At 39.6% G+C, this 11,758-nt stretch overlaps 1 protein-coding gene across 1 annotated transcript; it reads right to left on the bottom strand.

The window, feature by feature from the left end:
- Positions 1–41: 41 nt before the first annotated feature.
- Positions 42–10,118, bottom strand: LOC124062091 (ubiquitin-conjugating enzyme E2 H-like). Its single transcript, XM_046394590.1, has 7 exons — positions 9,811–10,118; positions 6,119–6,195; positions 5,854–5,928; positions 5,699–5,738; positions 5,465–5,517; positions 3,723–3,851; positions 42–2,616 (listed from the first exon to the last, which is right to left on the bottom strand). Exons 1-7 carry the CDS (start codon positions 9,861–9,863, stop codon positions 2,492–2,494), a joined length of 552 nt encoding a protein of 183 aa, XP_046250546.1. The 5' UTR covers positions 9,864–10,118; the 3' UTR covers positions 42–2,491.
- Between the last annotated feature and the right edge of the window lie 1,640 nt (positions 10,119–11,758).

Raw genomic sequence — 11,758 nt, forward strand, 5'->3', positions numbered from 1 at the left:
CAGTCATGTCTTAGCTCACACAAACAAAATACCCACATTAATCATATAATTTTTGCTGTTTATTTCTGTCTTCAAGTTACAAGGGAAGCACATTTATTCCTTTTTTGCTTTTTATAAATCAGAGATATCTGAACTTGAATCCTGCACATCGGGCTTAAAAGACAAATAAAAACATTCAAACAAATTATAGGCATCAAATATACTGTTTGTGTCTCATTAATAAAAAAAAAAAAATACATAATACACTGATGCATCCAGATGATGACAAGCAACAAGGCTGGACAGTGGTTTGTTTTCTGTTGCAAATGACAACTGACTGTGACATCATGTAGTCCTAAGACCTACACCAACATATATTTGGTTACTGAGGCTATTTAAAGCCATTTTAACTAAGTTACTTAATAAATACACATTTTTCTGCCATGTCAAAAAAACTGTGACATGCTAGTTTTACCGACCTATGTTAGTTCTCAAATGAAGGTAAACCCTCTTGCAAGACACCATGGAAAAGATCCTGATATCATTTTAAACGATTATAAAGGGATGTTAAGTCATGTTTTGATTATAACTGAAGAACAAATGGCCTTTTTTCATGGCGATAACGTAAGATTTGAACTTTTGTTTCCTCCCAGGAATAACACTTAATACAAACTGATCTGCAATGCAATGAGTGCATGTTTCAAACATGTACGAGGCATACGGCCTGCATTAAAACACACACCAGTGCGCCATTATGAAATTTAACAGTAAACTGTCACTGCTGTGGTAACGCCTCCTTTGCAAAGGCGCCAACAGGCATGTGAATGTTTCCATGGACAGATGAGGACAAAAGCTTTTAAAAGATAGTCAGAAGAAGAGGAAGAAAGCTCAAAGTGTCATGAGTTTGACATTTTGAGGAACATTATTCAAACATCTTCTCGCTTGACCTCAGTGTAAACCCCAAATATAATTTGAGGAGGATTTCCTTGTCTTTTTTGGGATATTTATGAAACCAAGCTTGTAGATCTATTAGATTGTTTTTGGTCCCACCATTTTGGAAAGCCACAGCCACATCAACAGCATGAGAAAGTAAATGCAACAGTGTTGAATGGCTGAAACGAAGAGCACTTCTGTCTGACAACATTAATGATCTTTTATGGACACAATTGCATATAAGAAGGGGGTGCAGGGGTGCAACATGTCTTTGGAGGATTCGATTCAACAAAGATTTATCCCACGGACAAAGATGTATTAATTCTCCTCATCTTTACAGGACAAGCATTCTTTAAACTAGTGTATTATTTAAGTATGAAACCATACATTATGATAGGATTCACCACCTGTGAAAAAACTAACTATCCCTACGCAAGTCAAACACCTATTATAGTTCAACACAAGCAATAGGCAAAGTTAAGAAGTTCAATAATTCAACAAGAACCTGGATAAACCCCACCTGCATAAAAGTGTCCTCCCCATGTCTACAGCATTACAGCTCCACAAAGCCCTACACAACTTCACTTCTGTGTCATGCCACAATATACAAAGATACTCAAAAAAATGACAAACACTTTCCTAAAATGGAGAAGAAGAGGAGGAGGAGGACGGGGGTGGAGTATTGAAGAGGAACCTTCTCTCCTGATTTCTGCTGAGCATCAGGAGTCAGTACAACACATGTTATCAATACACCATGATTCTCCCTGGTTTACATTCATACATTCCCACAGGCACGCATGCACTGCGTTGCCATGGCTGATGCAATGGTTGTTTGATGGTGTGTGTGATACGTCGGCAGGTTGCACAGTCCTGTCAGAGAGGCCATCTGCAGTCACACCTGTGCTGTCTGTACATGACGAACATGTCACCGAGCTGCGGCCTTCTGGTCTTCGGCTCTTCAGAAAAGATGAGTGTAATGGTGACTCCTTGGGGGGCAGCAGTATCAAAAAATGAAAGGTGACAGTTCAACAAAAATAAGATGCTATGCCCTTGTGAGGCCAAGACTGCTCTTAAACGGGGGATTGTCATCCTGCAGTCCTCTGTCGGTGAGGCGAGGGCGCCTGACGATGCAGCAAAGTGTCAATTTAAGACAAGGAAAAAAGAAAAGCTAAGCTTGTTACAACTGATGATGTGGTGAGGTGTGGCTTGTGGAACCAAATGGGAAACTGTAAACAGTTGTGTTTAGATGACAGTGCTCCTGCGTTGGCCTCACTGCCCAGTCTGGACTTGGTCATGTAGTGTGAAAGCCTTGACTGAAGCCACTAAAGATCATGGAAATGAATGATGCACTCCTTTCTGATCTACTCAGGCTCTCGAGGGACAAGGGCAGGTGGTCATGAATTCCTAAATAAGGGTTAATATTCTGCAATATCATACTGCAAATCCTTGTGTAGCAATAAAAATCCTTGTATCGCTGTAAAAAATTGTCTTGTTTAAATATGAATATAGCACTGAGTTTCTGCTCTTTAGGAAACAGTCTGTTGTGAGGTGAAGGTGACGGGACCACACCCCCCACCCACTACAACTCCATGTCCTGAGCCTCGTCCTCCGAAAAGTCTGACATGGAGCTCTCGGAAGAGGAGTCACCCCCTCCCTCCTCCTGCTCCTTTAGAGCCTCCTCTGTGGCATACCTTTGGATGTACTCTGAAAAAGACACAGAAAGAGGGAGATGGATCAAGAGTCCATGTGGCGTCTACAGCACCTTAGCAGCAACAGCTTCACTGACACTTTTACACATCAACAGACAATCTCAGGTCACATATTCAGGAGTTCTCAGATCACGCAGTCTTCAGACAGGTGAAAAGTCCAGCAGATACAAATGGTAAGATTGGACATCTACTTATCCATGACTACTGAACAAACATAACCTGCTGACAAACATGTCAGACAAAGTGCACCTTTCCAATTTGTGCATAAAAAATATGTATCATTTATGGGTTTTTTTTTCAGTAGACTGGTGGAAAAGCTGGTGTGTTGATAAAAATAAAAGGAAATGGAAACAAAGTAAATATAATCACATACATGAAGCCTGTGACTTAAACATTACTGAGGCCTCCATGAAGAGAAGCAAACATCAGATCTGTGTGGCCTGATGAGGAGTCTGTAAAGTTCTTCACATTAATACATGAACACAAACGCCACATATTTTCATCATGGTTCCCACTTAGTTCTTCTGAAGTGGTTAAATGACACCAGGCCGGAGATAAATCAACTTGTACAATTTGCATCACAGCAGTGGATAGAAACACGCATTAATTCACTTTTCAATTTTTCTCAGCAGATTTTCTGGAAATTTCCATTTTCACCACATGGGGATGTTGAAATTTCCAGACCAAGTGAGTATGTGGACTTTGTGTTAAGATCATTTTGTCAACTGAAGTATGGGCCTCACTAAATAATATCTACTTATTGAAAACTGGTAAATGGGTAAAATTTCTGGTTTTACTCTTAATATTATATCTATTCTACCACTAATATTCATGCCTTCTGTATTAATGCTGACTGTTCTATGTTTGACTTGTCAGGGCAACCTCTGACAGTATGTTGACTGCAAACATGTCTGACATGGCTTATGATAATATCTCAACTTTATCAGTTTGTGATGAATAGCGGCCCCTAGCTCCTTCCAGTTGAATTCTCAGTTGTAGAAATATTGAGAAAAACAGGGATACTCTACAAAAACCATATGCTTCTTTTCTTTTCTCAACAGGTCATTTTTCAATTTTCTGCATAAGACACCGGCGTGCTACCTTTGATCTTGTGTTTATAATCCTCTGGCCGGTGCAGGTACATGGCAGCTGCATCTCCGTTCAGAGGGTCGATGGGGTTGGGGTAGGCGAGCAGCTGAGGGAGAAACGACTCGAAGATGTTGGTGAGGTCTAGTGGATGTGGGGAGAAAGATTAGTCAGTACAGAGAACAACAAAGCAGAGAAATACCAGAACTGTCATTACCCCAACACTGAGTCATTCCTTCATGTGTGTAGCTACAACACCATCCACTAGAGGTCTCTCTTGTCATTAAATGTTCAAACAGACTGGTTGGTTGTATTGTTTTCTGGTCAGGTGAAGTCAGTCTCGGCACTTGAGAATGTGAAGTAAACTGTATCGAGAGCAGATTAACAAGTAAGACTGTGTCCAAACAGGATGCGTTCAGGCGCAACACTGAGTGTTGGCCACCCACATTTTGTTAGTGCTCAGAACCCAACACGCAATCGTTACTTGATTGCGTAAGGCAGAAACTAGCACCAGTTAAACACAAGCTGTCCCGTGGCCTTGGACAGCTTAGACTGGACAAATCAATAATTTAAAAACTATTTAAAATGCAGGTGCACCTCAGAAACAAATGGGTGTCGGCTTAACATCAGCCACAAGTGAGGGCGGAAGGGCGACAACAATACAGCATTAAGTCTCAGAGCGTTTTTTACATTAAATGTGTTTTGAGAGTAATACAATCAAAACAAGGTCTGAGTCACAAACTGCATGTGTTTTATTTAATTTCTGAGACATTCTGAAGTTTTAAGACAGCTTTGACCTTGTTGTGTATCTCATCTCTCTTCCACTGAGGAAGACCTCTTTTAAAATAACTTTCAGATACATAATTAAACGAGTGCCAGATATTTTAAGGGATAAACGTTGATTAAATATACATATTGAAACTCGCTTTATTCAATATTAGCATGGTTAGGTTTCAGCAACAATTTAACAAAATCATAATGCTATTTCAGCAAAGGTTCAAACAAGGTTACTGACTGTTTTCTTCCATTTGTTCAACTGTTAGTCATCACTGCTAAAGATTATCATCTGCGCTTGCTGCTCATCACACCGGTGTCACACTGCCCCCGCAGAACACACAAATACTTATCGGGGTGTTTTTCCATACACAACACAACTAAAAACAAACAAAGCTGTAGATCACAAGCAGGCTGAAGAACAAATGAACTTAGACCGAGTCTCTCGTTGTCCCTCATCAGCTGTGATACAAGCTCAGACAACCGCGCTTTCTTTAAAACACAGTTTCAGGTTTATTTTAAAACAATGATAAAAAAAAAAACAATACTGTTGAAATATCATCAGTGATATCAGCATGATTCACAACTTGCTAAAATGAGGCATGAGTTAATGCATCTGCTGCACATAAAGACCAGAAGACTACAGCCTAAATCTGGAAGACTGTTATGTTCATTGTGACACCCGCTTGAAAAACAGAAACAAAGTGAGAAAAATCCCACGAGTGAGTTCACCACCTCTAAACCTCAGGACATTCTTATCTATCAGCATTCAATGCATGACCTTAATACAACCAGCAGTTACCACTAAAGTGTTAGTCGATTAAACAGAGGCACTGCCTGAAGCTGCACAGAAGAGGCATAAGCTGCCCTCTTGGTCGTTTTTCTTTTTTTAATTTTTCTTTTTAATTGTCCATTACTGTGGGGCAGTTTAACTGAGTGACCGGCGAAGCCACCACACAATGAGAGCTGTGGCTGTGACCTACCGTAGAGAGCCGTCCATGTCTGGTTAATGACATCTAAACACACAGTTCCCGACCTGTAAAACAACAAAAACACTGTGAACACAGCATGACAGCCAGGCAGAGCAAAGTCAACGCAAAGCAGGCTGCAGGGTAAGTGGAAAAACCATCAACTATTCCTCAATCGTATGAATCATGACTTGTGCGTTAAACATGTGGATGTGCCACTGTAGAGTAAAATGCAGCAGGCCTACTTACGCTTCATCAATGTTGGGATGAAAGATTTTATTCATGAATCCTGTAAAAAAAAAAAAAAAAAAAAATCAAAACAGGTTTTAATCATTGTAGACTGCAAAGTGATAACTGATTAGGTTTCAATGCTTTACCAGAACACTTGTAGAAATATTTCATACCTATTGATGGTGATTTGAAGGGGTATTTGTCTGGGAGGTCCACCCGCACCTTCCACACTCCTCCTTCATACGCCGCTGCAAATAGAAGATGGATGAATCGACTGAAACGCATTCCCAAATTCAAACAGTGACACCAAACCAGCTGATCCAGGACATTAAAATCAATGTTTTAACTCCAAGCTGATTAACTACAGCACAATGGTAAAATTCTGCTCCACGAGAGGCACCATGAATGTGAATGTGTAAATTTCAAAGAGGCTCTTACTTCCAGGTGGTCCATGGAACTTGACCACAAACTCATTGAGTCCACTGAGGATGGTGACCTCATGCTTGCTCTCAATGCTGACGGCTGGTTAAGGAAAAGGCAACAGCACAAAAACAAGCAACAGGAGAGACAGAGACTTCAAACAGAAGCAAACAACAAAAATGATGCTGCTGTGTCTAAATTTTAAGTTGAGCAAGCTGTCTCTTTCTTTCTCTGCGTCTGTGCAGAGGTCAAACACCAGATCAATAAAATGAACTCAACCAACAGACAGAAGGTCCACTTAAAACAAAACAACCTCACACTCAGCACAGGACCACAGCTCAAGTTAACAACTAGACTACAGACAATGCCAATGATCACATCTTCACTTTTCTGAATGTACAGAAAGAAGCAAACTTCAACTGTCCATCTGAAAGCAAACATCATCAGTGGCTGATCAGTCAATCCCTACAAGCATACTCAAAAGAGAAAACAATACTGATTGCACAGGTTGCTGATTGCACCAACTATCAAACACTCAGGATATTATGTAGAAATGTGGTGCCTCCAGCCTGCTAACTGACTGATGGAAACTTTCATCTGTTTTGCAGGTAACTTCAGTTAGAGAGGACGCAAGGCGGGGAGGATGTGTCATAATCACAGTGTGTGGTGACAGCAGAAAGGCTGAGTGTATTCAATCAACAACTGTGCAAGTCTGACAAAATGACAGACGGAGAAAAATAACCCACAAAGACCTCACAAGGAACCGTCACGTCCTGTTTCATCAACCTGCCATAAATCCTTCTGTCATCTCGTGCAGAGTGATCTAACCAAGGTAACATAAGGATGCTAATTTAGCCCAACAGCTGGAGCACAAATAACAGCCCTACATAGCTGGATTACATAAATGCCAGGAGGCACAAAAAACTGTAAACATATGATGGTTTAAAAAGCTCAGTTAGTCAATAGAAAGAGGTCTGCAGACCACTGACCAAGAAGACACACCATCTCTAAATGTGATGTGAGGCAATGGGTCCTATAAATAAAACCTGTTACAGACTTGTGCAGTAAAAATATCCATCAGTCTCTTATGCCTTTCCCCAGGGGTTGTCCATAGGAACCCAAGCATATGCTCACTCAAGAGTAATGTAACCACAGAAGGGAAAAGCTTTATTTTGGTCAAAGCTCAAGCTCCACTACAATTTATCTTCTGAAGCAAAGTTCCTATGACTTTTAGAGTATGTCTGATCCAATCCCAACTGTGCAATTACACATTTAAAGGACAAAATCAACTGACCTGCACTCAGAACATATGGCAGTACATTTGGTCCAGCCCGACGTACGTGTGCTGGACTACAGTGATGTTGTTTGTGTGCATTCAGAAAGACCAAAGAGTAAGCTCTGTAAGCAGCAGTGACAGCAGGCCACAATCAGCAGTGCTCTGTCACAGCAGTTCAATCTAACACTTTGATTTAAAGCCACAATGTGAAAATATGCATGTCATCTCCTGTTAAAACAGCAGTACTACAGTCAGGACTGAGATCTGCTCAAAGAAGATCCAGAACTGATGTGTCTCAACATACTTTCCTTAGTGACTCTCGCTATGTATTGTTAGATTTCTTATCCATATTTTCCAATGAAGTCAATAAAACAAAACAATAGTAACTATGACAAAAATTAGTCTATTTGTATTTTTCCTATGTTTGAATATTTTTCATAGACACGGCTGTGCGTAATGTATGTTACCATCACCATGCAACACTGCCTTGTTATACTCAGGCGTACATAAATTGTATTAAATATGGAAACTTAAGAAAGGGAAGTATAAAATTGCTATGAGTGACTCATGGAGACTGATTAAAAATGTGAATGTTTCCCTAACCCAGCAATAGGCCAAATTTTCTATTTTCAAACTGATTGCGTCTAAGTCCAAAAAAATGTTTTTACATAAAACTCAAACTTTCCAACAACTTAAAAATTTTCTTTAAATAAGATTTTAAGTAGATAAGTTTTTTAAGATAAGTTTTATGCACTATAAAGGATTTTTTTTTTTTTTAAACACATTTAAGCCTTAATGTGCTCACTTATAAAGGACTAAAGCTGTGCTCACTGTGTGTGGGGTTTCAACGATTAATTCCATTCTCAATTATCATTTCAATAACTTTTTTGATTAATCACTTAGTCTATGAAATGTAAAGAAAACTGTAAAACATCCTCACCATAATTCCCAGGTTGGCTCTTGAAGCTGCTTGTTTTCTCTGAGCCAAGCTTACAAAAGAAATAAAAATGAGCAAACGACTGAAATTTATCAGTAATCAACAGATTGTTTCAGCACCACTTGTGGATTTGCTCTACAGACTCTGGTTCTGCTGGGGTACAAGCAACATGTTCACACATTAAGCGTCAGTCATGCTACAGCATATAGCTGTCCCTGCCACGGACTGGATGTTCCCAGCCCCCATTGTTGCATGTGCCCGCACAGCACGCTTGTTGTTCCTCGATCAGCTGTGTGTGAAGCTCCGCCTTTTACCATGTTCCGGATGGTAACAGGCTGACCAATCAGAGAGCAGCATCTAGCTGCAGGATAAAAACAAAACAATTCACCTCACGCTGTCCCTTCATGCAACTTCAGCTGATAGGTGCAAATCATCATCAATAACACAAAAACATATATTCGGCGGATACTTACTAAACAAACACCAATAAACAAGCATAACATCACGTGAAACTGCATCTTAAAGAGAGTGGTGTTATTGAGAAAAAAATAATAATTAAAAGGATAAGCCATCCATTGACTTGTTTTTATTTTTAGCATCACAAAACTGAGATAAAATCATATTTCGGCTTCATAATTTTCCACACCATTACAGCCATAATTTGTGGGAAAATGCGCCAGTCGTGACTTACTTAATATGAATACAATTTACATTATGTTTATCTCTGATTTCTATTTGACGAACAATTTAAAAAGCACAAAGGGTAAAAATCTGGCTCCTCTGTTCACTGACATTAATTTATGTAGTTATCTGTCTACTTTGCAGGTATGGTTTGTCAAATATCGTCTCTGTTGCGCTACATCGACCCTGTTTGTTCCCCTTTGGTGATAGCATGCTACACAGCTAGCTACCTTGACGTTAACGTTACAAAATCATGAAAAAAATGACGTGTCTTTGCAAAGAAACGTTTCCAAAATGCAAAAGAGTCCTCTCTAATCGTTCACATTGTGTTGTCAGTCCGATGGGACCACATATTAATGGATAACAGGCTAACTTCCGAGCTGAGGCTAACAATATTCAAAGCGAACACAGAGTTTTATTGCGACAGATCCCAGTGCTAATTCGCAATTCATACAAACAAGAAGAGCGTTGCTAATGTGTTAGCGAGCGAACGCGGGCTAACAGGCAACTGAGTTCATACAAATAACGTTAACTACATGTGTAGCTTCATCGCCATTCTGCTAACTCAACAGTGAGCAAGCTAACCGTAGAATCTAACGTTAGACACAGAGCTACACATTCACATCAAAGTGTTTAGCGTTACACACTTTTCACAAAATCTATCAACCTCTCATAGCAGCTAGCCACATACGTGCTTACAGCAGCCATCGGGAACAAATGCTGTAATTCACCAACATTAGAGAGCTGACAATTATTACAAAACAAGACATTTGATTTGGTTATTCGGGACTGTTGTTTAAGCTCTGCAAAGGATACAGTTTCACCACGTCGGTATCCATTCGTCTCTTGCCCGGACTTGGAGACGACATTTTTGTATTTCTTTCAGAAGTGATCTAAAATACTGCGTCGATGAGGCTACCTCAACCTTACAGCTGGAAAATGCCTGCAAGCCCTCTGGACTGTGTCAACAGCCTCCCAACAATGTCCATAAACAAGATCCTAGCTGCAACATCGCCCACTTTTTCTCCTCTCCGTAGACCTTCAGTGTTTCCCTGACCAGCTCTGCCTAGTTGAGTCCTGTCCTGAAGACTCTCTCTGCCAGTGACATCAACCTCCAGCGTCCAGACTGAGGAGAGGAGAGGAGGGGCTCAGGTATAGAAATACACTCCACAGAACACAACCACACTATTAGTATGTTGTTCGTGTACACGTAAAGGTGCTGTGATCATTGCTGTAAAGATAAAAGTCGACTTTTAAATATAAAATTTGCGTCTAACTTTTAAGAAAATTTGTGTGGCTGGTCAAATAGTGCTCAAAGAAGAGCGTGCCTACCTATTATGCCTACATCTATGATGAAGTTAGCTTTATTATTGGAAGGTTTAAACCAGTACTTCAGGCCAGTTTCTTCAGAGGCACTATGTCCAAAAATGAAATGAATTATAAATATGAATAGTTTAGGCTGTTATCCCACACACTATTTTGGTAAATATCAATTGGTGAAGAAATAACATGTCCAGCGCAGTCACCAAAAGATAATACAGTGGTTGGTTTATAAGTTACATCTAAAACTAATGCAGCCTGTTACAATAGTCCTGCGATAAAGCCTACTTTGATAAAGATTAGAATGTTTATTTGTATGGTGAAACTGTTGCAGAGGTGTTGTTTTAGAGAGCTGCTGATTTTTGCTCTCCTGACTATACGTGTGTGTGTGTTTTACCTGTATATTTAAATACAGATTTTCCAAGGACTACTGGCAAGTACAATAAACAATAAATAGCATTTATCATAATAATTAACACTCAATGAGCTCAGGTCATGAAAAATCTTGTTCCACATAATTTTGTTTGAAAGGAGTTCCTAAATTATAGCTAAAATCTTCCATGTCCATGTCGTGTCCATGTCTGCAATAGTGTGTTTGTGTGTAAATGTAAACAAAATGCACATGAAAATACATTTGAGATATGTTTAAAAGTCAATTCTTCTTAATTCCTAAGTCACATATGCTTCGAAAGTCTCACCTGACCTGAAGTGGGTCTTTGGTGGTATTATATGATCTCTGACGGATGACGGATGTTACTTACCTCTTTCCAAAGTACATAGACATGACAAAGCTCAGGTCATAAAACTATGTACAAAGTCACTCTTTAGTTCAAGTCATGTAACTTGACTCCAAACGTGTGCATATAAAGACACTAAAAACATCATGCATTGCAGACTCTGTCCATAAAGGTTTGGTTTATAGGTGTACATGTTGAGACTGAGACTTTTAACTTTATGTGTATGTAGCTCAAAATATTTCTTTAAAATTTTCTGGTAAAATTATTTCAAAGTTGAATTGCCATGTTCTCAAAGGCTGTCTATTGGCCCTTTCATGTTTCTAGGTTAATACAAATACAGTAACTCTTTGTTAAGCCTATCTTTTTATCTTTCAGATTTAAACATTCAGAATGTTGCTATCAAGTCCTGATCGCTACGAATCTCTGAGTAGATCACCAAATGGAACAAAAAGTTGATGACTCATCTCGTGTTTGATCTCATTAACACAGCTGCAGGTCATTGTTCAGGAAAGTCTTACTGTCGGTGAGACCTCACAGAGTGCCTTCATCGCCTACTTGTTAACATTTTAGTCACAAAGTCTCAAATCAGAAGGACAATTTTTCAATTTCAAGTTGATTATCTCAGCTGAATCAGGTTAGGAGTGCAATCCCAGTGTGCCACAAAAGTTATTTTACAACAACCGTAGGGTCTTGACAGGCAGAGGGGG

This window comes from Scatophagus argus, chromosome 7 (assembly GCF_020382885.2).
Source record: "Scatophagus argus isolate fScaArg1 chromosome 7, fScaArg1.pri, whole genome shotgun sequence".
In the NCBI taxonomy this organism is placed as follows: Eukaryota; Metazoa; Chordata; class Actinopteri; family Scatophagidae; genus Scatophagus; species Scatophagus argus.